The sequence below is a fragment of the Leopardus geoffroyi genome, chromosome X (assembly GCF_018350155.1).
Source record: "Leopardus geoffroyi isolate Oge1 chromosome X, O.geoffroyi_Oge1_pat1.0, whole genome shotgun sequence".
Classification (NCBI taxonomy): domain Eukaryota; kingdom Metazoa; phylum Chordata; class Mammalia; order Carnivora; family Felidae; genus Leopardus; species Leopardus geoffroyi.
In genome coordinates, this window is record NC_059343.1 from 63,663,013 (window position 1) to 63,690,212 (window position 27,200).

General features: G+C 37.9%; 1 protein-coding gene and 1 pseudogene across 8 annotated transcripts in view; both read left to right on the forward strand.

The window, feature by feature from the left end:
• Positions 1-22,207, forward strand: part of ATP7A (ATPase copper transporting alpha) — a 189,782-nt gene extending 167,575 nt beyond the window's left edge. For 5 of the 8 annotated variants that reach the window (XM_045472927.1, XM_045472930.1, XM_045472931.1 and 2 more), the window contains 7 exons: positions 546-632; positions 4,030-4,176; positions 5,477-5,619; positions 14,961-15,164; positions 15,715-15,832; positions 18,282-18,384; positions 18,760-22,207. In XM_045472927.1, coding sequence (XP_045328883.1) covers positions 546-632; positions 4,030-4,176; positions 5,477-5,619; positions 14,961-15,164; positions 15,715-15,832; positions 18,282-18,384; positions 18,760-19,036 — 1,079 coding nt within the window. In that variant the 3' untranslated portion in view covers positions 19,037-22,207. The remainder of the gene's footprint in view (positions 1-545; positions 633-4,029; positions 4,177-5,476; positions 5,620-14,960; positions 15,165-15,714; positions 15,833-18,281; positions 18,385-18,759) is intronic. The other 3 variants (XM_045472928.1, XM_045472932.1, XM_045472933.1) reach the window with 1 other exon arrangement.
• Positions 22,208-23,215: 1,008 nt separating this feature from the next.
• LOC123594381 lies at positions 23,216-26,553 on the forward strand (annotated as a pseudogene).
• The last annotated feature ends 647 nt before the right edge of the window (positions 26,554-27,200 follow it).

Consider the following 27,200-nt stretch of genomic DNA (forward strand, 5'->3'; position numbering starts at 1 on the left):
CTACTGAAACTGTTTTTTCTTAGTGCATTGATGACTCTATTTAGTACCCACTCCAGTGATCTCTTCTCAGTCTACATCCTGCGTGACCTCAAATGCCAAAGGCATTTGAGAATGTTGACCACTTTTTCCTTCCTAAAGCTCTTTCTTCTTTTAATTTCATGACCATTCTCTCTCTAGGTTGTCCTCTCACCTACCTGGCTGTTGCTTCCAATCCTCCTCTGTTTCCTCTTTTCTCCTGCTCTCAAATGTTGGGTATCCTCAGGGTTTTGTTCTTTTTATTTTTCTCATTTTGTATACTCTCTCTGTACAATCTCATTCATGTCTATTGCTTGTTGTGCCACCTATATATTTCTCCTACCACTCCAAAAGTCACATCTTTAGCCAAAGCCTGTTTTCCTGAGTTTCTGGTTGGTCTGTCCATCTGCCCCAAAACATGACATACCCACCTAAGTGTTCTAGCACCTCCCTACCCATTTGTGCTTGAGTGATTTTGCTAACACACAAATATGATTATATAACTTTCTGACTAATGCCTTTTATTATAGGGGCTTGTAACTTATTTTTGAATCGTGAACCTTTGGAGGTATATGATGAAAGCTGTACACACCCCTCAGAAAATTTATGTTTTGGAGGTATGCATGTATCTTAAACCCTATCCATGCAATTCTGTTCAGGATCCTGGCTTTACTGGCTGTCTCCTGTGGGACAAAGACCAGTCTTTCTGGGTCTGTTCCCCATGATATGTCTCCTGCCTCCCTGCACCACCCATTTTGACTTTTTCTACTGACCTCCATGTAGTCTGTGTTCCATTCATATGGAACTACTTACAGTTCCTTTTTACATTGTGTCATTTCATGCTTATTAAGTCATTTCATTTACTGTTTTCTCTGGGTAATGTCCTTGTCCACAGTGGCATCTACCTCATGAACTTATTTTCATCTTTCAGGACTCAGCTCACATCTCTCTTCAGTGAAGCCTTCGCTAACTGACATGGATAGGCAGAGATATTTGCTCTTCTTTTTGAGTTGTAACTGTACTGAATCTCTGTTTTTGTACTAGGCGCACTGCATGATAATACTTTATTTACCTGCCTGATTCTACCAAACTACAATTTATTATTTGTCTGTGAACTTCCAGTATCAAGCATACTGACACATAGTAATTTTGTTCATTTGACACCTTTTGTTAAACACTGTTCAAGACACTAAAGAATCAGCAGTGACAAAGTCACTGTCTCTTGGATCTTATATTCCTGGTGGGACAACACAAAACAGTGAGCAAATAAATAAGAAAATATTGTATGTCTGATAGAGATAGTGCTGTAGAGGAAAATAAAGTAAAGGGGTATAGAAAATGCTGTGAGTATTGGATCCTATTTTATATAGGATGATCAGGGTAGGCCTCATTGAGATGTTGGTGCTGGACCAAAAACCTGACAAGGGGGAGAGAGAAAGCTATGTGAATATCTGTGACAAGAGCATTCCAAGCAGGAGGGATGTTAGGTACAGAAGCCTCATGTGCTAAACTAGTTTGATGAACAGCAAGGAGAACAGTGTGCCTAGAGCAGAGTAAATGAGTGGGAAGGGGGTAAGAGATGAGGTTAGAGAGTAGTATAGGACTAGATTGTGTAAGGACATTGAAAGAATTTTGGTGTTTACCCTTGAGATGGGAAACCATTGGAGAGTTTAGTGTCTGGGAATGACAGAATCTGACTTAATGTTTTAAAAGTGTTACACTGGCTGCCCTGATAAAAATACACTGTTAGGGGAATGGGGAGAAAGGCAGAAGCAGGGAGATGAGTAGTAGGGTGTTTCCATAATCCAGGTGAGAGATAATAGTGGTTTGGACCAATGTGATAACAGTAGAGGTCATAAAGAGTGGTCATATACTCAATGTGTCTTAAAGGGAGAGCTGGCTGAGATTTCCTCACAGATTGAATATGGGGTATGAGAGAAACAGGAGTCAAAAATTATGCCCAGGTTTGTGGCCTAAATGATCCAGAAGGATGAACTTACCATTTAAGTAAAATGGAGAAGACCATTGGAAAGGCAATATTGAGGAAAACTGATCAGGAGATCAGTTGTTTACATGTTAAATATGAGTACCTATTAGTTATTAAAGTGGAAATGCCATATAAATGGAAATAACAGGTAAGCAGTTGGCTGCACAAGTCTGGAGTTCAAGGAAACAGACTAGGTTGGAGACAGATTTGGGAGTCATCCACTTAAATATCTGTGCCATTCAATAAGATAGCCACTTGTTACATGTGAGTATTTAAAATTAATTTAAAATCCAGGGTGCCTGACTGGCTCAGTTAGAAGACCATATGATTGGGGTCATGAGTTTGAGGCCCACACTGGGTGTACAGATTACTTAAATGTTTTAAGGATTGAGCTCTGCAATACTATAGGTTAGGAGGTCAGGGAGATCAGCAAAGAAGATTGAAAAGAAGTGGTGAGTAAGGAGGTAACTTATAAGAATGAGGGAGTGATCTCCTCTGTTAGATGCTGCTAACAGGCCAAGTAAGATGAGGACTAAGAATTAGCCATTAGGTTTATTAAAGTAAAGGTCACTGATGTTCTCTGTGAACAATTCTTTGGAGTAGTAGAGATGAAAGTTTTACTGGAGTGGGTTCACAAGAGAATGGGAAGATATGAATTGAATATAGTCAATAGAGACAATACTTCCAAGAAGTTTTGCTGTGTGTAGAAGCAGAAAATTGGGGCAGTGGTAAAGAGGTAGGTGAGATCAAGGGAGATTTTGTTATTTTAAAGATAGGACTGTGTGGAACAGAGATAGAATATTAGATTATGCAAGAGGAAGAGGAGAGGATTGTTGGGGAGATGTTCTAGAATAAGCAAAGGAAGGAAGTCTAGTGCATAACTGGAAAGGTTGGCCTTAAAGAGGAGCAGGGGCAGTTTATATTAACAGAAGGGAAGGTAGATTAGTGTGTACACAGGCACAGTGGGTGGTTAGATGTGGCAGTGAGAGCTTGTAGAAGTTCTCTTGTGATTGCTTTTAATTCTTTCTGAAGTAGGAAGCAGATATTTGGCCATATATGAGAATGGGAGAAGAGAAGGTATAAAATAGCCCTCTAGAAGGAGAAGGAATGGAGAATGTATAGACTAGGGAAGTATAGAGTTGCCAGACAACTCTAAGGACTTGCATAAAGTTAGTGGTCACGTGTTTAAAATGAGACATCAGTATGGTTGTATGATTTCATACAACCATATTCAGCTGATGATGCACAATAAATATTTTGAATTTAATTCAGTTGTGTGGAAGATCAAAGGGAAGTCTTCATCAAGAAAGTAACATTAAAATTTTTTTTAATGTTTATTTTTTTACATTTATTTATTTATTTTTGAGAGACAGAGCACAAGTGGGGGATGGGCAGAGAGAGAAGGAGACACAGAATCCGAAGCAGGCTCCAGGCTTCGAGCTGTCAGCACAGAGCCCAATGCAGGGCTCGAACTCACAAACCGTGAGATGATGACTTGAGCCGAAGTCAGACGCTCAACCGACTGAGCCACCCAGGCGCCCCAATGTTTCTTTATTTTGAGAGACAGAGAGAGAGAGACAGAGTGTAAACAGGGGAAGGGCAGAGAGAGAAGGAGACACAGAATCCGAAGTAATCTCCAGGCTCTGAGCTGTCAGCACAGAGCTGGAGCTCGAAACCACGAAACGTGAGATCATGACCTGAGCCGAAGTTGGACGCTTAACTGACTGAGCCACCCAGGTGCCCCAAGAAAGTAACATTTGAACTGGCTCTTGAAGAATATGATGGAATTTGATAATTGGGGAGGAGGGGTAAGGACTTTCCAGGTGGAGGCAGCAATATGTGCAAAGGCCCAAAGGCAAGGAAGAGCAGAGTATATTCCTTGAAAATTTGGAAATCACTGTTGTAGGCTGTGGTCTACCAAAAATACAACATAGCGACTATGTAAGGTTAGACAGGAAGAATGTGCCTCATAGCATGTTATAAATAATAAACAAGCTCACTAAATGCTATTTCTGTACTTTATTCAGATGCTCTTAATGCTCAACAGTACAAAGTCCTCATTGGTAACCGGGAATGGATGATTAGAAATGGTTTTGTTATTAATAATGATGTAGATGATTCCATGACTGAACATGAGAGAAAAGGTCGGACTGCTGTATTGGTGGCCGTTGATGGTAAGATTTTCCTAAGTACATGATGACTCAATTTTGTGATCTCAGTTATTTTACGTATATATTTGAGAGACTTCTGAACTTGAGGGTTATTCAGAAGCAGCCTAAATGAAAAGTGAAAATGTTAGCAATACATAATTGTTACTGATTAATTTAGAATTCTCATGCATTTACCTGGCTTTATTAATTTCCTCTATAGTCTAACCTATGTTTTAAAAAAATAATCAAGGATTTTTTAAGACCTAAAAATAACATAGCATTAGAGTAATAGCAAAATACAATAATATCTATAATCTTATCATCCTAACTCAGTGTCCATTTTAATTGCATGTATTCCATTTCTGGTTTTTGGTGTGTGTGTGTGTAATATATATGTACAGAATTATAACATTAGTACATATATACCATTTTTAAATGGGTTATTTTGCATATATATTTTACCTCAATAAAGTTGAATAAAAGTTAAAATTCCTTGTACACATACTATTTTATTTTTCTTTTTCATTTGCTGTATTCATAAATATTTTCCAATTTTAATTCTGCATAATTTATTATATACTATAATTAAATCATTCCCTTGTTGGAAATTTAAGCTATTCCTAATATTTCGTTATTATACATAACACTACGATGAACATCTTTGAGGTTTTAGGTGCTTTCTTTTGTTAAATTATTTCTCAGGGAAAATTTCTAGCTGTAAGATTAATTAGTCAACATTTATAATCCTTGCTAAGTATGAAGGCAGTATCTTAACTATGACCTTAACTAGGTCTAGGAAGAAGCATAAAATACTATTTACTTTTGTTTTTAAAAGAAAATAAAATAAATAAAATAAAATAATTACTTGCAGTGATTTCTTTCCCCCAGTTATAAAATGGCAGTTTGTCTCAATTCTCCCCTTTCACCTTAAAAAGAAAAAAAAAAAGTATTAGTTTTCAGTTTCATTTGCCTTTAAATGAACTAAAGTGTTTGGGGGCTATTGGCCAGTACTTCTCAAAGGAAAGAAAGAGTCTTTTAGTATCCAGTAAGGTCTCTCTTTTCATTTTCTATTCTACTTTCATTTCATATTACTACCTTCATTAATAATCCCTATGTCACTCTGAAATTTTCACACCTAAATATGGAAGTTTGTTGCAAGTTTGGTGGAATACAGTCTGTGTGGGCTTGGAGACATTTTGAGTTAAGCTAAGCCCTGAACAATTTTACTTAACAAAATTAATTTCTTTCTCAGATTTTAAGTTAGAATATTATTATGCTTTCACCATATTCCAAACTCTCTTATTTTCTGGTGCTCCTTTATTAGATGAGCTGTGTGGCTTGATTGCTATTGCTGATACAGTGAAGCCTGAAGCAGAATTGGCTGTCCATATTTTGAAATCCATGGGCTTAGAAGTAGTTCTGATGACTGGAGACAACAGTAAAACAGCTAGATCTATTGCTTCTCAGGTAATTGATTTACATAGTTGTTGGGGTGGTGGTATGTAGTAACTTCTAATTCTTCATATACATTTTGTTTCTTGCTTTCAAGTGCTAAAAAAATCATATGACCTATTGTTTTCCTTATCACTGAGTATCCATATCTGATTCCTTAAAGAACAATTAGCATGCTGTGTGGGAAGGACTTTGGTCTTTGTGTGTTACTAAAAAGCCATTTACCTAATCCATGAGGTGCTTCAGTGACACCATACACTAGTTTCTGTTGATACTTCCTTTGAAATTTTACTTATACTCTTTACCAGTGTTGCCAGCCTAAGCCAGGCTCAATCACTAAGCCAGGTGCTCAATCTCTCATGTCTAAAATACAGCAATAGCTCCAGGCACTTCCTTCTCTAGTCCATCCTGAACATCACTGGTGGAACCATCTCCTAATGCACCACTTTGACATAGTTTTCTGCTACTGACCCCCACATTTGCCTTACCTGCAGAACTTTTCTCACATTAGTCTTTTCTATTTCAGAATGCCTTCTCCCCTCTTCTATTAAATAACACAAGTAATATATGGAAACATTCTTATATAAAAAATGCAGGAGGAGGGGTGCCTGGGTGGCTCATTCGGTTAAACATCCAACTTCAGCTCAAGTCATGATCTCACAGTTGGTGAGTTCGAGCCCTGCATCAGACTCTGTGCTGACAGCTTGGAGCCTGGAGCTTGGAGCCTGCTTTGGATTCTCTGTCTGCCTCTCTCTCTGCCCTTCCCCTGCTCATTCTCTCTCTTTCTCTCTCTCTCTCTCTCTCCCCCCCCCCCAAAATAAATAAACATTAAAAAATTTGGGGGAGGGGCACCTGCGTAGCTCAGTCAGTTAAGCATCCGACTTTGGCTCAGGTCATGATCTTGCTGTTTGTGAGTTCAAGCCCTGTGTTGGGCTCTGTGCCTGGAGCCTGCTTTGGATTCTGTGTCTCCCTCTCTCTCTGCCCCTCCCCCACTCATGCTGTGTCTGTCTCTCTCTCTCTCAAAAATAAAAAAAAATTAAAAAAAAATTTAATGCAGAAGGATATAAATCAAAAAGTTTAAGTTACCCTTTTCCCAAACTCCCTGTCCAGTCCTACCCCCACTTTTTTTTAAAACTTTTTTTTAATGTTTATTTGTTTTTGAGAGAGACAGAGACAGAATGCAAGTGGGTTAGCGGCAGAGAGAGAGGGAGACACAGAATCTGAAGCAGGCTCCAGGCTCTGAGCGGTTAGCACAGAGCCTGACATGGGGCTCAAACTCACGAGCTGTGAGATCATGACCTGAGCTGAAGTCAGACGTTCAACCAACTGAGCCATCCAGGCACCCCCTACCCCAACTTTTTCACATGCATGTGTGTTCATATACGAATGTATAGTTCTGGTATTTTCAACATAAATTACATCATTTTTCTACAGATTGTTCATTCAGCCCTTTGCGCTTTTTTTAAGTGTTTATTTTTATTTATTTTGAGAGTGTGTTCGCATGCACAGGGGTGGGGGAGAGGGGCAGAGAGAGAGGGAGACACAGAATCCAAAGCAGGCTTCACTCAGTGCGGAGTCTGACATGGGGCTCGATCTCACGACTGTGAGATCGTGACCTGAGCCGAAATCAAGAGTCAGACACTTAACGCCACCCAGGTGCCCCAGCACTTTTTTTTTTTGGTAACAAAATACATTCCTTGGAGCTTTATCCATATCTGAAAAAACAAAATTATTTTATTCTTTCAAAATTACTACATGGAATCCCATGGTAGGAATGTGTCATAATTTACTTAACCATTCCTCTCATGATGGGTATTTAGGTGATTTTGAAAATTTTGTTGTTACAAACAGGGCAGTAATGCACATCCTTAGATATACATCTTTTTTTTTAGGGGGTGGTGGTTTTCACAGTGCTTTCATTTTGTATTTATTTTTTTTAATTGTATTGTAGTTCCAGTATAGTTAACATATAGTGTTATATTAGACTCAGGTGTACAACATAGTGATTCAACAGTTGTATACATTACTCAGTGCTAATCATGGTAAGTGTATGCCCCTTCACCTATTTTATCCATCCCCTCACCTAACTCCCGTCTAGTAGCCATTAGTTTGTTCTCTATAATTAAGAGTCTGGTTTTTGGTTTGTCTCTGTCTTTCCTTGTTTATTTGTTTTGTTTCTTAAATTATACACATGAGTGAAATCATGTGGTATTGATCTTTCTCTGGATGAATTATTTCACTTAGCATCATACCCTCTAGGTCCATCCATGATGTTGCAAATGGCAAGATTTCATTCCTTTTATGGCTGAGTAATATACCACTGTATGTATGTATGTATGTATATATGTTTGTATATATATATATGTGTGTGTGTGTGTGTGTGTGTGTGTGTATACACACCACATTTTCTTTATCCATTCATCTATCAATGGACATGGGCTGCTTCCATATCTTGGCTATTATAAATAATGCTGCAAGAAACATAGCAGTGCATTTATCTTTTTGAATTTGTGTTTTCATATTATTTGTGTAAATACCCAGTAGTGGAATTACTGGATCAAATGGTAATTCTATTTTTAATTATTTGATGAATCTCCATACTGTCTTCCACAATGGCTGCACCAGTTTGCATTCACCAGTGGTGCATGAGGGTTCCTTTTTCTTCACATCCTTGCCAATATCTGTTGTTTCTTGAGTTTTTTATTTTAGTCATTCTGGAAGGTGTGAGGTGATATCTCATTATGGTTTTGATTTGCATTTCCCTGATGTTGAGTAATGTAGAGCATCTTTTCATGTGTTTGTTGGCCATCTGTCTTCTTTGGAGAAATGTCTTTATATGTCTTCTGCCCACTTTTAAATTGGATTGTTTGTTTTTTAGGTCTTGAGTTTTATAAGTTCTTTCTATATTTTGATACTAACCCTTTATCATATATGTCCTGTGCAAATATCTTCTCTCATTCCATAGGTTACCTTTTAGTTTTGTTGATTGTTTCCTTTGCTCTGCAGAAGCTTTTTATTTTGATGTTGTCCCAGTAGTTTATTTTTGCTTTTGTTTCCCTTGCCTCCAGAGACATGTCAAGTAAGAAGTTGCTGCAGCAGAGGTCAAAGATGTTGTTGCCTGTTTTCTCCTCTAGGATTTTGGTGGTTTCTTGTCTCACATTTTGGTCTTTCATTCATTTTGAGTTTTATTATGGTGTAAGAAAGTGGTCCACTTTCATTCTTTTGCATGTTGCTGTCTAGTTTTCCCAACACCATTTGTTTAAGAGACTTTTTTCCTTCAGATATTCTTTCCTGTTTTGTCGAAGATTAGTTGACCATATAGTTCTGGGTCCATTTCTGGATTTTCTGTTCTGTCCCATTGATATATGTGTCTGTTTTTGTGCCAGTACCATACTGTTTATTACTACATGTTTGTAGTATATCTTGAAATCTGGGATTGTGATGCCTCCAGTTTTGTTCTTTTTTCAAGGTAGCTTTGGGTCTTTGGTGGTTCCATGCAAATCTTAAGATTATTTGTTCTAGTTCTATGAAAAATGCTGTTGATATTTTGATAGAGATTGCATTAATTCTGTATATTGCTTTGGGTAGTATGCACATTTTAACAATATTTGTTCTTCTAACACATGAGTAAGGAATATCTTCTGATTTGTTTATGTCATCTTTGATGTCTTTCATCAGTGTTTTATAGTTTTCAGAATACAAGTCTTTCACCTCCTTGGTTAAGTTTATTCCTATGTATTTCATTATTTTTGGTGTAATTGTAAATGGTATTGTTTTCTTAATTTCCTTTTCTGCTACTTCATAATTAATGTTTAGAAATGCAATGGATTTCTGTGTATTGATTTTGTATCCTGTGACTTTACTGAATTCCCTTATCAGTTCTAGTGGTTTTTGGGTGGCATCCTTAGGGCTTTCTATATATAGTATGATTTCATCTGCAAATAGTGAAAGTTTTACTTCTTTCATACCAATTTGGATGTCTCTTAGGTCTTTGTGTTGTTTGACTGCTGTGGCTAGGACTTCTAGTACTATGTTGAATAAATGTGGTGAGAGAGGACATCCTTGTTTTGTTTTTGACCTTAGGAGAAAAGATCTCAGTTTTTCACCACTGAGGATGATGTTAGCTGTGGGTTTTTCATATATGGCTTTTTTTATGTTGAGATATGTTTCCTCTAAACCTACTTTGTTGAAAGTTTTTATCGTGAATTGATGTTGTACTTTGTTAAATGGTTTTTCTACATCTACTGAAATGATCATATGGTTTTTATCCTTTCTTTTGTTATGTAATGTATCACATTAATTGATTTATAAATATTGAACCACTCTTGTTGCATCCTGGGAATAAATCCCACTTGGTTTTGGTGAGTGATTTTTTTAAATGTATTGTTGGCTTTGGTTTGCTAATATTTTGTTGAGGACTTTTTCATCTGTGTTCATCAGAGAATTGGCATGTAGTTCTCTTTTATTGTAGTGTCTTTGTCTGATTTTGATATTAGAGTAATGCTGGCCTCATCGAACTCATTTGGAAGTTTTTATTCCTTTTCTATATTTTTGGAACAGTTTTAGAAGAATAGGTATTACCTCTTCTCTAAATGTTTGGTAGAATTCTGTGAGGCCATCTGGCCCTGGACTTTTATTTGTTTGGAGTTTTTTGATCAATTGATTCTATTTTCATTGTTGGTAATCAGTCTTTTCAAATTTTATTTTCTTCCTTACTCAATTTTGGGAGGTTATATGTTTTTAGGAATTTATGCATTTCTTGTGGGTTGTCCAATTTGTTAGCATATAATTTCTCATAACATTCTTTTATAATCCTATGTATTTCTGTGGTATTTGTTGTTATTTCTCCTCTTTCATTTCTCATTTTGATTATTTGAGTACTATTTTTTAAAATATTCTTTATTTAATCTTATTTTTTTAAGTTTATGTATGTAGGTAGGTAGGTAGGTGGGTAGGTATGTAGTCTCTACTCCCAACATGGGACTGGAACTCACAGTCCTGAGATCAAGAGTCACATGCTCTTCTGACTGAGCCAAGTGCCTCGAGTCCTATAGATAGATAGATAGATAGATAGATATTTTGATGCGTCTGGCTAAATGTTTATCACTTTTGTTGATCTCTTCAAAGAACTGGCTCCTGGTTTCATTGATTGCTTTTAGTTTGTATTTTACTTATTTCTGACCTAACATTATTATATAATTCTTTCTCTGGTTTTGGATTTTGTTTGTTCTTTTTCTAGCCCCTTTTTGTGTAAGGTTTGGTTAATTATTTGAGATTTTTCTTGCTTCTTGAGGTAGACCTGTTTTGGTGTAAACTTCCCTTTTAAAACAGCTTTTGCTGCATCCCAAAGATTTTGGCCATTTTGTTTTCATTTGTCTCCATGTATGTTTTGATTTCCTCTTTGAATTCAGGATATATCCATTCATTGTTTAGTAGCATGTTATTTAGTCTTTCCAGGTTTTTTCTTGTGGTTGACTTCTAGTTTCATAGCATTGTGGTTGGAACAGATGCGTGGTATGACTTCAGTCTTTTTGAATTTGTTGAGATTTGTTTTGTGGCCGAACATGTGATCTATTCTGGAGAAAATTCTGTGTGCACATGAAAAGAGTGTGTATTCTGCTGTTTTAGGTTGGAATGTTCTGACTATATCTGTTAGATCTGGTCCAATGTGTCCTTTAAAGCCACTATTTCCTTGTTGGTTTTCAGTTTGGATGATGTATCCATTGATGGAAGTGGAGTGGTGAAGTCCCCTTACTAGTATTACTATTAATTACTTCCTTCATGTTTCTTATTAGTTGCTTTATGTATTTTGGTTCTCTCATGTTGGGTGCATAGATATTTACAATTTTTACATCCTGTTAGGTTGTTCCTTTTATGATTATATAGTGCTCTTCTTTGTCTCTTGTTACAATCTTTACTTTAAAGTCTATTTTGTCCTATACAAGTATTGCTACCCTGACTTTGTTTTCACTTCCTTTTGTATGATAAATGTTTTTCCATACCTCACTTTCAATCTGCATGTGTCTTTAGGTCTGAAATGAGTCTTGTAGCACATATATGGGTCTTACTTTTTAACCCATTCACCCAGTGTCTTTTGACTGAAACGTTTAGTCCATTTACATTCGAAGTAATTATTGATAGGTATATACTTGTTACCATTTTGTTACTTGTTTTATGGTTTTTTGCAGTTCTCTCTTCCTTTGTTTTGTTGCTTTTTTCTCTTATGGTTTTCTGGCTTGTTTTAGGGACATACTTGGATTCCTTTCTTTTTAGTTTGTGCATATCTATTACTGATTTTTGATTTGTTATTAACATTAGGTTTATATATAACATTATATGCATATATCAGTCTGTATTAAGCCGATGGTTGCTTAAGTTTGAAGCCAGTTTTTACTCCTCTCCCCTATTTTTTAGGTATATGGTGCCTTGCTTTACATCCTTCTATTTTGTGAATCCCTTGACAAATTTTTGTAGATATACTTAATTTTACTGCTTTTGTGCTTCCTACTTTTCTTACTCTTACTTATGGTCTTTCCTTTTCACTCAGTGAGTCTACTCTAAGATTTCTTATAAGACTGGGTTAGTGGTAATGAATTACTTTAACTTTTGTTTGTCTGGGGAACTCTATTTCTCCTTCTGTTCTGAATAATAGCCTTGCTGGAAAGAGTATTCTTTGTTGCAGGTTTTTTTCCTTTAGCACTTTGATTGTATCATGCCAGTCCCTTCTGGCCTGCAAAATTTCTTCTGAAAAATCTGCTGATAGCCTTTTGGGTTTCCCTTGCATATACCTGTTTTCTCTTACTGCTTTTAAAATTCTCCCTTTATCACCCCCTTTTACCATTTTAAATACTCTGTCTTGTTGTGGGCCTTCTTGGGTCAGTTTTGTTGGGGCTTCTCTGTGCCTCCTGGATCTGAATTTCTCTTTCCTTCCCCAGATTAGGGATGTTTTCAGCTGTTATTTCTTCAAACAAATTTTCTGCCCTATTTTCTTTTTTCTTCTTCTGGGATCCCTATCATGTGAATGTTATTACTCATGATGGCATTGCTATGTTCCCTTAGTCTATTTTCATTTTTTATTACTTTTTTCTCTATCCTGTTCACCTTGATTGCTTTCCATTACTCTCTTCTTGAGGTCATTGATCTGTTGTTCTGCTTCCTATACTCTCCTGTTTGTTCTCTCTAGTATGTTTTTTAAATTTTTAAAAAATATTTATTTATTCATTTTGAGAGAGACAGAGTCAGCATGAGTAGGGGAGGGGCAGAGAGAGAGAGAGAGAGAGAGAGAGAGGGAAATGGAATCCCAAGAAGGATCTGCACTGGCACTGGCAGTTGTGGAGCCTGTTGTGGGGCTCGAACTCACAAAACTGTGAGATCATGACCTGAGCCAAAACCAAGTTGGACACTTAACTGACTGAGCCATTCATGTGCCCCTCTAGTATATTTTTAATTTCAGTTACTGAGTTCTCCATCTCCTTTTGCTTCCTTTTTATGTTTCCTATCTCTTTGTTGACAGTTACACTGAAGTCTCCACTGTTTTCTCAAGTGCAGTGACTATCCTTATGCCTATTACTTTAAATTATCTATCAGGCGTATTATTTTCATTTCATTTAGCTCTCTTCCTGTGATTTTGTCCTTTTTTTTCATTTTGTGGTATATTCCTCTGTCCCTTCATTTTGTCTAACTCTCTGTGTCTGTTTCTCTGTGTTAGGAAAGTCAGCCATGTCACCTGATCTTGAAAGTAATGGCCTGCAGTGCAGTGTCCCCTGTTCACTAGAACCTGGCACTCAGGGATGTCTCCTATGTGTGTTGTGTGCACCGGATTATTTTGGCTGAGCCACGTTTGCCTTCAGTTCACTTGTCTGCAGTGGCTTTCTTTGCCTGTTGGTGGGAAAGGTTTGGTCCTTGTGGTCTTAGTGGGCCAGTCTGGGGCCACCTTGGGCATGAGTTGAGTCAGACCAGGTTTTTGCCAGAGATGCAGTACCACTGAACTACAGGGTGCTCTCCCTGTGTTGTCCCCTGAGAAGCTTTTTTTGGTGAGCGGAGCCTGCCATCTGACCCTATGAGTTGGACTGGTGTGTGTGGTTATCTTCCCCTCTGTCTGGGACTGGAGTCACTGTGTAGTGGTTCTGACCCCCTATTGGGGCTGCTTGCACACTGCCAGGCTTGTGGCACTGCTTTGGATGGGCTCCGGCCAATGGCATATTGGAGGGGGCAGGTGTGCATGAGAAAGTGGGGGCAGGGCCTGGGGTTCCAGAATGGTCTGTGCTGGCCTGCTGTGGGAAGGGACCTGTAGCCTCCAGGGAAAACTTCTGCATCTGGCCAAGTTGGAGGGAGTGGATCTGCAGAACGGCATAGCGGCAGGGAGAGAGTTGGCACTGCACTGGTTACCACAGGTGTTTGTATATCTAGGCTGGGGCCAGGGGAGGGAAATGCTGCCTGCTGGTTCTTTTGTTCTTAGAGAAGTCTCCCAAAGGTCTCTGCCTCTATAGTACACAAATCTCCTTCCTGTATATCCCAGGCGTTTTTCAAACTGCTGCTTCTATGCTGTATCTCAGTGGGGTTGTTTGTTGTGCTGTCTCTTTAAGTGGGAAGACTCAGTTTCCTATTGCCCACTGGCTCTCCCAGAGCTGAACCAGCTGATTTTTAAAATTTTTAAAATTCCAGGTTTCTAGACCCACTGATTGTAAGAACTTACAAAGCCTGGCCCCTCTGGTTCTCAAAACTCTATGAGAACCTGCCTTCCCTGTGCAGGCCCCTGTGCCCAGGGCACCTGATGTAGGGGGCTGTTCCTCTCTTCCCGCTCCAGACTCACTGCACCCCTCCCTCCCACAGACTGTCCCACGAGTCCACCTGGCTCTGGACTGTATCTCCCTCTCCACACATTCCTCAACATGGCCCTTTCTTTTTACCTAACTGTGGCAGTCTGTTCTGTCAGACCCTATGCTGTTCTCTGGATCAGCCACATCACTGTGGATGACCCAGGTTGCATCTATGGGATGAGGTTAGCCCAGGATCCCCCCACTTTGCCATCTTCCCTGGAAGTCAAACATAAATATTTTTATACATGTATAAGTATGTCCAGAATATAGCTAGAAGTGGAATTGCTGAATTAAATGATGTGTGCACTTTGATAGATGCTGCCAAATGCCCTCCAAAAACATGATAACTGTTTACACGCTCACCAAGAGTGCATATGAGAGCTGATTTCTCTATATCCTTACTATCACTAGATACTACCAATTTTTGCAATTTGGGACATCTGGTGGGTAGAAACTGATGGGTCACTATTGCTGCATTCTATTTCAGGTACTAGTAATATTTCTTGAAATGAATTGAGTTTATTTTTCCTCATGTAGGTTGGCATTACTAAGGTGTTTGCTGAAGTTCTCCCTTCTCATAAGGTTGCTAAGGTGAAGCAACTTCAGGAGGAGGGGAAACAGGTTGCAATGGTAGGAGATGGAATCAATGACTCTCCAGCTCTGGCAATGGCTAATGTTGGAATTGCCATTGGCACAGGTACAGATGTAGCCATTGAAGCAGCTGATGTGGTTTTAATAAGGGTAAGTCCTGTGGCCTGAACATTGAGGTCTGTGATACTGCTCTACCTGGTCAGGGATAGTGTCATAAAGTATATGGAATAGAACAATTCTTTCTAATTCCTGTGCTCCCAGCCATTGAGACGGAGAATTGAAGATGGGAGTATGAGAAGTCATACTAATTACTTTCAGACTTTCTCAATCCAGCAAAGCAAATGAGAATGACAAGCTTCTAAAGTAAAGCATAAGATTGGGGAATATGCTTATAATAAAATTATCTTCAACAAACACTTGCTGAGATTATTTTAAGGGATATAATGCACATAGCATCATACAATGCAAGAAGTGTTTTCTAGACCCCTGAGAAAAAGTCCTGAAAAACATCTTCCAAGGCTGACTGAAATTTTTAGCAATATTTCAGATTTATAGTTAAATTATATATTTAAGATTTATAATATTTAAGATTTATTACCTACCCTAAGGTATACATCATCTGCAAAATCACAGTATCAAATACAAAAGTACTAGTTAAGTTAAAGTCTCTCACTAATATCACAAATATTTCTGTTCTCAGAATGATCTTCTGGATGTAGTGGCAAGTATTGACTTATCAAGGAAGACAGTCAAGAGGATTCGGATAAATTTTGTTTTCGCTCTAATTTATAATCTAGTTGGAATTCCCATAGCTGCTGGTATGTGACTATTAACTAGTATTGCTTTTCCTCTGAAGTCATTAGAGACCTATCATATTGGAAGCTTCAGTCTTATTACTAGTTTTGAGCTCAGTTTTTTCCTTTTCAAATTTTTATTTAAAATTCTAGTTAGTTAACCTACAGTGCAGTATTGGTTTTAGGAATAGAATTCAGTGATTCATCACGTACATACAATACCCAGTGTTGAGCTCAATTTTTATATGTAGCCTCCTGGTATGGTGAGAGGTAATATTAACATCAATAATGAGGGCGCCTGGGTGGCACAGTCGGTTAAGCGTCCGACTTCAGCCAGGTCACGATCTCGCGGTCCGTGAGTTCGAGCCCCGCGTCGGGCTCTGGGCTGATGGCTCAGAGCCTGGAGCCTGTTTCCGATTCTGTGTCTCCCTCTCTCTCTGACCCTCCCCCGTTCATGCTCTGTCTCTCTCTGTCTCAAAAATAAATAAACGTTAAAAAAAAAATTAAAACAAAAAAAAAAAACTTCAATAATGATAATTTCAAGCAATGTTCATCACAGCCTAAAATGTAAAAGCATTCTGACAGGTTTATTTTAATTTACTTTATTTTCCCCTCCCAACTTTATATTTAAAAAAATTTCAAAGGAGCACTTGGGTGGCTCAGTCAGTTAAGTGTCTGACTCTTGGTTTCGGCTCAGGTCATGATCTCACGGTATGTGAGATTGAGCCCTGTGTTGGGCTCTGCTCTGACAGCATGGAGCCTGCTTGGGATTCTCTCTCTCCTTCTCTCTCTGCCCCTCACACACGCTGCCTTGCTCTCTAAATAAATAAACATTAAAAAATTTTTTGAAAAAGATTTAAAAGGTATATATAAGAAGGAAAAAAGATACAATGAAAACCTGTATAGTCTTCATTTAAATTCACCAGTTAATAATACTTTATTTACTACATTGCTTTATCTCTTTCTCCATATGCTCTCTCACATTTATATTTATTCATGTTTATACTTGTACTGTATTTATTTACTTATTTTTTGCTGGATAACAAATTTACTTTTAATCTCACTACTCAAACACAACTACTGTTAGCGTTTTAGTGTCTTTCCTTCCAGTCTTTTTTACTTTGCATCAGTTTTGTGTCTTGTTACATAGGTATAATTATAGCATACAGAGAATTTTTTGCTCCTCACTTAGCATTCTAATAGCGAACACGTTTTGTTTTGTTTTTTTAAGTTTGGGTACCAGGAGAGGGAGAGAGAGAGAGAGAGAGAGAGAGAGAGATTGAGAGAGAGAGAGAAAGAGATATTGATTAAAGGAATATGACCAAGGAAAAGTAATTTAGAATTTTTAAGTAAGCACTGGATAATGTCTTGTACTTAGGGACTTGATAGGAGTTAGTAATAACAGAAGAGAAGTAGTTATCACTTTCTTCTTGTTCTCTCTGGTTTGAGAGCCAAAGAAGGACATGAAATGATGGAAGAACAATTATAAAGCTGTTTATAAACAGGGACACACAAATGCTGTTTATAAACAGGGGCACAGGGGTGCCTGGGTGGCTCAGTCAGTTAAGCAACCTACTGCAGCTCAGGTCATGATCTCACAGTCCGTGAGTTCAAGCCCCGTGTCAGGCTCACTGCTGACAGCTCAGAGCCTGGAGCCTGCTTCGGATTCTGTGTCTCCCTCTCTCTCTCCTGCTCATGCTCTGTCTCTCTCTGTCTCAAAAATAAGTAAAAACATTAAAAAAAATTAAAAAAATAAACAGGGGCACAAAAAGTAAAAGAACAGTCCATAGAGATTAATTCATGGAACAAATGATTTTTAAAATTATGCAAGTAATATATGATAACTGTAGAAAAAGTAGAAAAATATAAACACATAAAAAGTTAAAAGTACAATAAGTCTATCTTATCCTTATCATATAAACAAATGTTAAAATGTCTATCCAAACCAAGTGTGGTGTGGTACCTGAGTGACTCTGTTAAGTGTCAGATTCTTGATCTCAGCTCAGTCTTGATCTCAGGGTTGTGAGTTCAGTCCCCACATTGGGCTCCATGCTGGGTGTGGAGCCTACTGAAAACAAACAAACAAAAGGAAACAAAACAAGTGTGGATGAGTTTGTAGAACATGAACTCATACATGATTGGTGGGATTGTGATCTGGTACAGCCACTTTGGAGAACAACTGAGGAACATCCCCCTAAAATTGAGGATGTGCCCATGTTATAATCCAACAGTTTCACATCTAGGTATGTACCTTAGAGAAATTCTCAAGCACATGCACAGGTAGACATGTACAAGAATGTTCACAGAAATACCCTGTTAGTGAAAAATTGGCAGTGACATAAATCTCCACTAACAGAAGGATAAAATGCTGAATAAATACCAAACAAGGAAATGATTTGTATATATGTATTAGAAACACATTAGTAATCTGTTTAGTACTGACTGCTCTAACTAATCCAAACTTGTTTCCTAGGAGTTTTTATGCCCATTGGTTTGGTTTTGCAGCCCTGGATGGGATCTGCTGCAATGGCTGCTTCATCTGTTTCAGTAGTACTTTCTTCTCTCTTCCTTAAACTGTAAGTATGATGGCTTGCTCATGTTTGTATTTTATGTTCATTTTATCATCCACGGTCAGTTCTTGGTAGGTCTTATTCTTGTATGATAGGCCAAGACTATTCTTAATAATAAATGTTAGCTATATAATTATCATCTTATGTAGTCTTTACCTAGCCAGCATAAGCACTGAGTGGGGTAAAATGTAGTACATTGGCTTCTGAGAAGTAGAATTTCTGATCATGTGACCCCATACATATTTTTTTTGAGCCACTTTCCTAGCAAGGACTCCCTTTGTAGATCTTCGTACCAGGCAAATATACTTTCATTTTTGAACATAAAAAGTGTCTAGTTCACATTTGGTTATTTCAAACTAGTGTCCTTTTGCATGTGTTCAGTTATAGAAAACCAACTTATGAGAATTATGAACTGCATGCCCGAAGCCACATGGGACAGAAAAGGCCTTCGGAAATCAGCGTTCATGTTGGAATAGATGACACCTCAAGAAATTCTCCTAAACTGGGTTTGCTGGACCGGATTGTTAATTACAGCAGAGCCTCCATAAATTCACTACTGTCTGATAAACGGTCCCTAAACAGCATTGGTACCAGTGAACCTGACAAGCATTCACTTCTGGTGGGAGACTGCAGGGAAGATGATGATACCACATTGTAACAGGCCACAGAGAGTGCTACTAGGCGATGTTGTTATGCACTGACACAGCATTAGTGATGTTACCTTAACTTTTCAAAATATTGTGGAAGGATTTTATATTGGTCTCATGCCCTGATGTTAAGGATTCTATTTGCATTGCATTTGCTAATGGCAGAAATATATTTTTTCAGAGTTAGCTCTGAACCTAGCTTTATTTAAAATGAATCTCCAGCCCTTTTTGTTTTCACTAGTAACAGATAAGGTAGACCAGTGAGGTTTACAACAAGCCCTACAATTGAAGATTACTGAATTGCTGCTAAAGTGATAATGTTTTTTATTTGACCAAAAAGAAAAGGCTCAAGAAAAAGGATAATTTAAAAGTTTCAAGATCTGAGAGCATGATCTTGAGGACATTCTTGAGCTTTCATCCCTGTCAGGTTGGGGAATAATGGCTTTTAAAACACTGTAAAGCATCTGGGTTTAGAAGGAAAACAGTTAGAAACTGTTTAAAAATAGATGTGCCTTATTTATTACAGGCTTTCTTCCCCCTTATTCTCCCTGCATCTTTGTCTTTGCAATTGCCCTAGTTTGTTTTTTTGTTGTTGTTCTTTCAGCTGAGCTAAGTGTAGGTGATTGATAAAAATAAATGACAACTTTTCCAGTATCTTTTTCCTTTCTTTATCTTGTAACCCAAAAAGACCTTAAGGATCCATAGGGTCCCTTGCTTCCTATCTTTACATTGTTGTAAAAAAATAGATCAGATTCTTCATTCAGTGACTCTCTAGCTCTGTACAGGCTTTTAATTCACTCCTGACGAGTTCCACTCTAAATTGTTCTTAGTCTATCAGCCTCAGTCCAGAAGCCTAAAATGTTGAGCCTCTTCTACAATTAACTTTTTCGAAGATTAACACTACCATCCTTGACATATACGGGTCATGTGAAATTACCTAGATTCACTAAATTGTCCTTTTTTGGGAGAGAATACAAGACTGTAGCTGGTATATATAATTTAATAGATTTTAAATATATTTTAGTATTTTAGATGACCTCTCAAAATGACTTTAAAATAATGCTATTACACAAAGCTGCATTTACCAAAAAAACATAATAAATTTGTAATATAGAAATGAGAATTTCCCTAGGTTGTGATACCTTTTAGCCAAGTCTATACTTTTCTCTAGTTTAAAACATTTGCACTTGCTAGTAAGTGTGGTTTGCAAATTCAGGGGCTGTTTTCAGTGCCATACACATTTAGAAATTCCACTCTGAGTGCCTAGGAGTTAATACACTGATCAGAGATCTAGTACTTGTATAACTTTTTAAATTCCTCATTTATTGCAAGATGGATTTCAGATGCAGATTATAGAAGTGAAAATAAATAAATAAGTTCCTAATACTTTGTTCCCATTTCCATACGTAAAGCTGTTGGAACAATGCCTAGCACATAGGATTTGTATTCAGTAAATGTTATTTCTTTTCTCCCCGTGAGGTCAGTAATAAATAATTAATAATAATTTTCTTAGGGCAGAATCTAAAATCAGGTGGGATTGGGGAATGGGTTTCTTCCTCTCCTACTTCTTTTCTCTCTTCTCCTTTTCATACACACACAAAAAATTTTATAACATTATTCCATCCTGTCTTTTCAGATTTGGAAAAAATCTCATTTTTATCTCAACTATCTTTTTTTTTCTTTTCAAATTTTTATTTAAATTCCAGTTAGGTAACATACAATGCAATATTGGTTTCAGGAGTAGAATTCAGTGATTCATCTTTTAAATACAACACCCAGTTATCTCAAGTATCTTAAAGAGAGAATTGAAACTATTGATGAAGGTGCTATTAATCTAGAAAGGCAAACCCATTTTAATGAAATATGAATGAGTTTGTATATCTAGGCTCTTTTTTAGACCAATGCCTATGTCATCTTCCATGCTTCCACTTTGAATTTTAATATTTGTTTTTTATTTTAATTCTAGTGGTCTGTCATACCACAATTTGTTTCTTCTAGAAGAAACAGCCAATATGATAAATGTATAATAGACTTTTGGAAAAAGAAGCACCTTTCTCTCTTTCTCCCTTACTCTTTTCTGTGTCTCTGAAACACTTGAACATAGACAGTTACTACTTTTATTATTATGTTGTTTTTGAGTTGTCCTTTTGTCCCCCACTTGCTAAAGGACCCACATGACCTAAGATAGCAAGAAGAGCAACCTATAGTCTGGGAAAAATCAAGAATTTAATTTCACTTCTTACTATCAGAACAGAAAACATGTTGTTTAGAAAGAATCCTATTTTAAGTATCTGTAGTATCTTTGAATTCCCTACCATAAGTCTCTTTTGTAATCCTGAACTCCTATTAGCTTCATAGAGCAGCTGTATTCACAGGAGAGATGATCTAGGAACAGGATCAAAAACATTGCTTTCAGTTAGTAACTAGCTTTAAGTAACCAGTTACTTGTGAGAACAAATGTTATAAATGTAGATGTGTGTATGTGTTTCTCTGTTTATATACACACATACATATGTACGCACATATTTACCATATAGAGGAAAATGGGTTTATATTTGAATTTGATGTTTGAATATTTGAAACTCCTTATATGTTGTTCCTTTATCACTCTTCTGTATTCACTCAGCACCCACGCCCTCAGTCTGAAGATAACAAGGATGTTTTGATATCCAGGGCTGATTCTGATTCAACTATGGGGCACCTTTTATCTTAAATATCCAAAGATGCCTTTTGAATTTCAAAGGTTAAAAACACAGCTAGAATATTTAATGTTATAGTCTAAAGAAGTATGGTAGTCAGTGGTGAAAATAGAAATGATATTTTTCGTAGTTTAGTATCAGCATTTTAGAGTGTTAAATTTGATGCCTTGTGAACAAAAAATTTTATACTGTGCTTTAACTTTTTAAAAGCTTGTTTCTTTTTTCAGATGTATTCTTTGTTCAGAATGCTTAAAATAGCACTATAGACAGGATGTTTCCAAAAATTTAAGTGTGCGTATCTTTTATGTACACAGCTTAAAATCAAGAATACATGTTTTTTGAGAATTTTTCTCCATTACTTGTGAATCTTGCTTTAAAATTATTTTTTCCTGATATTTATTTTACTCTATTTTGTTACTTTCTTTGGGTGAGGCATCTGGTTATTGGTTATTTTAATAAGAATAAAAACATTCCTGCAATCACTCCCTTTGGATTTTTGGTTATTTCTTTTCTATATTTAAAATATGTAATCAAATATAAACAATATAGATTCATGCCAAATTATTAGCTGTTTTTAGACTGTTTCTGTAGTCCCTCTGAAAATTTATCTGGTATGAATAACCAGATAAAGCACAAAAGCATGAACTCTTGTTCTTCAGTTAAAGAGCTTCTATAATAGCATTGATAATAGATGCCTTTTGTAGCCAAAACCAGGCATCTCGACCTTATGTTTTCAGTTAAATGTTTAACTGAACATTGTTAAACATTGTTTGGTACCCAAAACAGCAGTGGACAGTGTTGTGCAATAATCATCTGTCATCAAGATATTCAGTAGTTTGTTTTTCCATAAGCATGTAATTGATCATATTTCTGCCAAGGATGTGCCTTCAAATTTGTAATTATAGTATTGTAGAAAAATGTCTTTTTGTCAGTGTCTCTTTTGTTAAACCATTCAATCTTCTGCCAGCAGTTCCAAACTACCCTGTGTTTTTACTTAATTTTTTGACTGTTAATCAGTGATGGGGCAGGATTGGAGACAAGACTACCCATTTGCTAAGAGAGGGAGGGAAGAAAAGTCTGTTTTCCTTTAGTGCCATTCCACCTGCTGTATCATTTCATGAGGATGAAAAACAGAGGAATGTAATTGTCCTCATTTCCTTTGTAGTTTCTAATACATTCTTGATAGATCATCTACCCCAGATGAGCTTAATAGAGGCAAGAGGTTTCCTTGCATTTGGGTGGCCCTATACAGTGTTTGAGGATCCTACCCAAAATATATTCCCATACCAAACACTTTTGTGGGTTAAGGAAAGAGTTTTAAACTTATTGTAAGGAAAAACTCCTTTTTATTTCTCTCCCCCAATCTTGAGAGTATTCAGTTTGGTGAGATAATATTGGAAATAGAAACATAAGATTAAAATCTCTGAACTGTCCCCTTAGCTGGTTGGCCTTCCTCTTCTATTGGTGTCTTAACACTAACCTCCAAGAAGGATGTGCAGTTATAGCAACATCAGAGGTGAGGTCTCAAAACTTTTCAGATAATAAAACAAAGCAAAGCAAAATACCAGAAAACCTTCCTGTTGGGGAATGCTTTTTATGTTAAGGCATTAAAGGCCCTCCTAAAATTCAGAGACAAGAGGGGTAGAGCTGTATCTGTCACAAATTTTACCTAAGGACAGCGAACCTTACTTGTTTAATAGCTTCCTCTTCGTAGATGTGACCACTACTTGTGGAGATGAATTACAAGTGAGGGATGAAAGGCAAGACTCAAGGACAAAGTTTAAGTGAAGATGCTGCTATAAATAGGATCTCATACAATTTAAGAAATCTGAGAGCCCCCTTACAGTCTCCTCTCTAGAAAAATTTGAAATAGGTTGTGTAGTCTTTCACATAATGTATCTATTGCCCTCAAGTGGCCCCCAGCTTTTCATTGTTAGCACCCTGCCCCACACTCTCAGACCTGTTGATAAACTGAAGGACTGTCATTACTTCAACATTACTTGCTTCATTCACCTCACCCTATCAAAACTTTTTATTTCTTCATCGCAGTGTTTATCACCAAGTAATAGGGGAAAAACCAAGATTAACTCCATCCATCCTGAAATGCCAGTGACCTTTAAATATGGCCAGAAGTATTTGCAATTATTTGGAAAGAATATTTTTAATCCAAATAACTTAATTGAAAAACATCTGGCCTTGTGGAAGAGGTTGTTTTGGGGAAAGTAGATAGACCCCAGGATCAACTTTCCTCAGCTCTTCTTGCTTCTTGCAGCTTTTTACCTTACACTTTTCCATCCACCATTTCTTTAACATCACATCCCCATTGTGATGGGAAGAGCACTGAATTTGGAGCCCACAGGACCTATTTGCAAAATCCCAGTTCTGCCACTTACCACCTGGGTGACTGTTAGTTTCCTCTTGTTGCTGTAACAAATTACAGCAAACTTGGTGTCTTTTTTAAAAATGTTTTAGATAACATTTACTCATTTTTGAGAGAGAGAGACAGAGTGCAAGCAGGTGAGGGCAGAGAGAGGGAGACAGAATCCAAAGCAGGCTCCAGGCTCTGAGCTGTCAGCACAGAGCCCGACACGGGGCTCGAACTCACGAACCATGAGACCATGACCTGAGCTGAAGTTGGCCACTCAACTGACTGAGCCACCCAGGCACCCCTAAAGTAATCTGATTTTCTCAGAAGTAATCACTTGGAGTCAGGAAATGTAATCATTTGAGACTAAGAAGAAAAGTTAAGGTACTTAAAAGCAGTTTCTATCTCCAAGAGCTCTATTTATCGAGTGTCTTTAACCAATGATTTTAAGTTGATGTTAGACCACTAAAAGATTTACTTGATGTTTATTTTTGCCTTTTCTGAAGCATATGTGCTTCTCCTTATCTCTTAGGGTATGATACACTGATTCTCCACATTTACATGTTAGTCAGTGAACAAATACATAAGAAAGTATGATACACTCCTATAATTTATACCAGCGTAGTATTTCCATGGGCTTTGAAGGTGCTGTAGTCCTTTCTTATATTTGCCCTTAAAATGAACCGTCAGGTTCCCCCAAGGTTTTGGCTTTATTTGTCTGTCTTTGAAACTACATTTTCTTTTGTTGCCATCATATCTGCTTATGTTGTGTTTTTCATACCTTCCACCTCTCTAAAAGTCATTACCTGAGCCTTTGTTATCACTTTTGACTGTGCTGCATTTAGCTACATTTCTAAGTTTCTGATTCTTGCGAGTTTGTGGAAGCAAAGGATTCTTTAACCCAACATCAGCCTTGACCTAAGTGTACCACTTTAGGGGGGCCTAGGTAGCTCAGTCGGTTAAGCATATAACTCTTGATTTCAGCTCAGTTCATGCTCTCATGGTTCATGAGTTTGAGCCCTGTGTTAGGCTCTGCATGGGGATTCTCTGTCTCCCTCTGTGTCTCTCCCCTGCTTGCTCTCTCTCAAAAAAAAATATTAAAAAAAAAAATAAGTGTACCACTTAAAGTTCATGATCTGGAGCTCCTGGTCTAGCAAGCCATGAAAATGCCAATAAATGTTTTAAAATAAAGCTTGTATTTATTTTTTAATGTTTTTTTGAAGTTTATTTATTTTGAGAGAGAGAGAGCAAGTGGGGAGGGGCAGAGAGACAGGCAGAGAGAGAATTCCAAGCAGGCTGTGCAACGTCAGTGCAGAGCCTGATGCGGGGCTCGAACTCATGAACCCATGAGGTCAGGACCTGAGCTGAAGCCAAGAGTCAGAGCTTAACTGACTGAGCCACTCAGGTGCTCCTGAAGCTTTTATTTAAACATCTATTTTGTTCAACCTTGAAGTTTTACTAATAAGCTAAAGAACAAATGGCCAATGCCAATGAATATTTGGGCTTCAATGTAGCAATGACAGCAGGTAGCCAGTGCCAGAAACAGAAGACTGGCCCAGCAGATGGAGAATAGACCCTCTGCGCAGGCAGCATTAAAACTTAAGCAGAGGGGCGCCTGGGTGACTCAGTCTGCTAAGCGTCCAACTTCAGCTCAGGTCATGATCTTGCAGTTCATGAGTTTGAGTCCCTTGTCGGGCTCTGTGCTGACAGCTCAGAGCCTGGAGCCTGCTTTGGATTCTGTGTCTCCCTCTCTCTCTGCCCCTCCTCCACTCATGTGCTCTCGCTCTCTCTCTTTCCTCTCTCAAAAATAAATGAACATTAAAAAAGTTAAAAAAAAACTTAAGCAGAAGACCTTAAATCAGCATCTGGATAAAAGTAATATCCAGGCATGGTTAGGTCGACATATAGGGGCCTTGGCCAGGGGAGGAATTGGAGAACAAAGCCTGCCCATAATCCAGAGAGGCGTACCCAGAGGAGGACTATGTGGGGGACTTGCCACAGAACCCTGCTTAGTGGGAGGGTGGGGGATGTCGCTCTGAGGTTAAAACCTGCTCCAGGTGGGTGAGCTGTAGCTCCCCAAATGGGTTTAAGAAGATGTGGTGTTCAAGGTCATGGAAGTCCTGGGAGAGGAGGCCTAGGGCATGGAGCTATGGGTCATGGTGAAATTGGTTATAGAGGTCAGGGTATGATGGGTTGGGGAAGAGGGAGCTTTGAATGCTGAGGTGGAGGCTGTGGCCAGGGAGAGGTACCCTCATTCACCCTGTACTGACCTGGGAGCAGCTGGACAACCAGTGGGATACATACATGTTGAAAATGAAAGGACACCTGGATGCCAAGTTGGATGCCTACATGGCACAAAAAGATCCCAAAACCAATGACTGAAAAATGCCCATCCTCCTGGGAGAGACTCTTGTTCAAAAGTCACCACATCTGTAAGTAACTTTGAGATAACAGATGGAGAAGAAACCTGATTGATGATAGAAGGACTTACTACAATAGGCTATGGACTTACTTTCTCCAATTTGTGCCTTTAGTGTGTTCCTTTTACTTTTTTTTTTTTTTTATTATATGAAATTTATTGTCAAATTGGTTTCCATAGAACACCCAGTGCTCATCCCAAAAGGTGCCCTCCTCAATACCCATCACCCACCCTCTCCTCCCTCCCACCCCCCATCAACCCTCAGTTTGTTCTCAGTTTTTAACAGTCTCTTATGCTTTGGCTCTCTCCCACTCTAACCTCTTTTTTTTTTTTTTTTTTTCCTTTTTTCCTCCCCCTCCCCCATGGGTTCCTGTTAAGTTTCTCAGGCTCCACATAAGAGTGAAACCATTTGGTATCTGTCTTTCTCTGTATGGCTTTTTTCACTTAGCATCACACTCTCCAGTTCCATCCACGTTGCTACAAAAGGCCATATTTCATTTTTTCTCATTGCCATGTAGTATTCCATTGTGTATATAAACCACAATTTCTTTATCCATTCATCAATTGATGGACATTTAGGCTCTTTCCATAATTTGGCTATTGTTGAGAGTGCTGCTATGAACATTGGGGTACAAGTGCCCCTATGCATCAGCACTCCTGTATCCCTTGGGTAAATTCCTAGCAGTGCTATT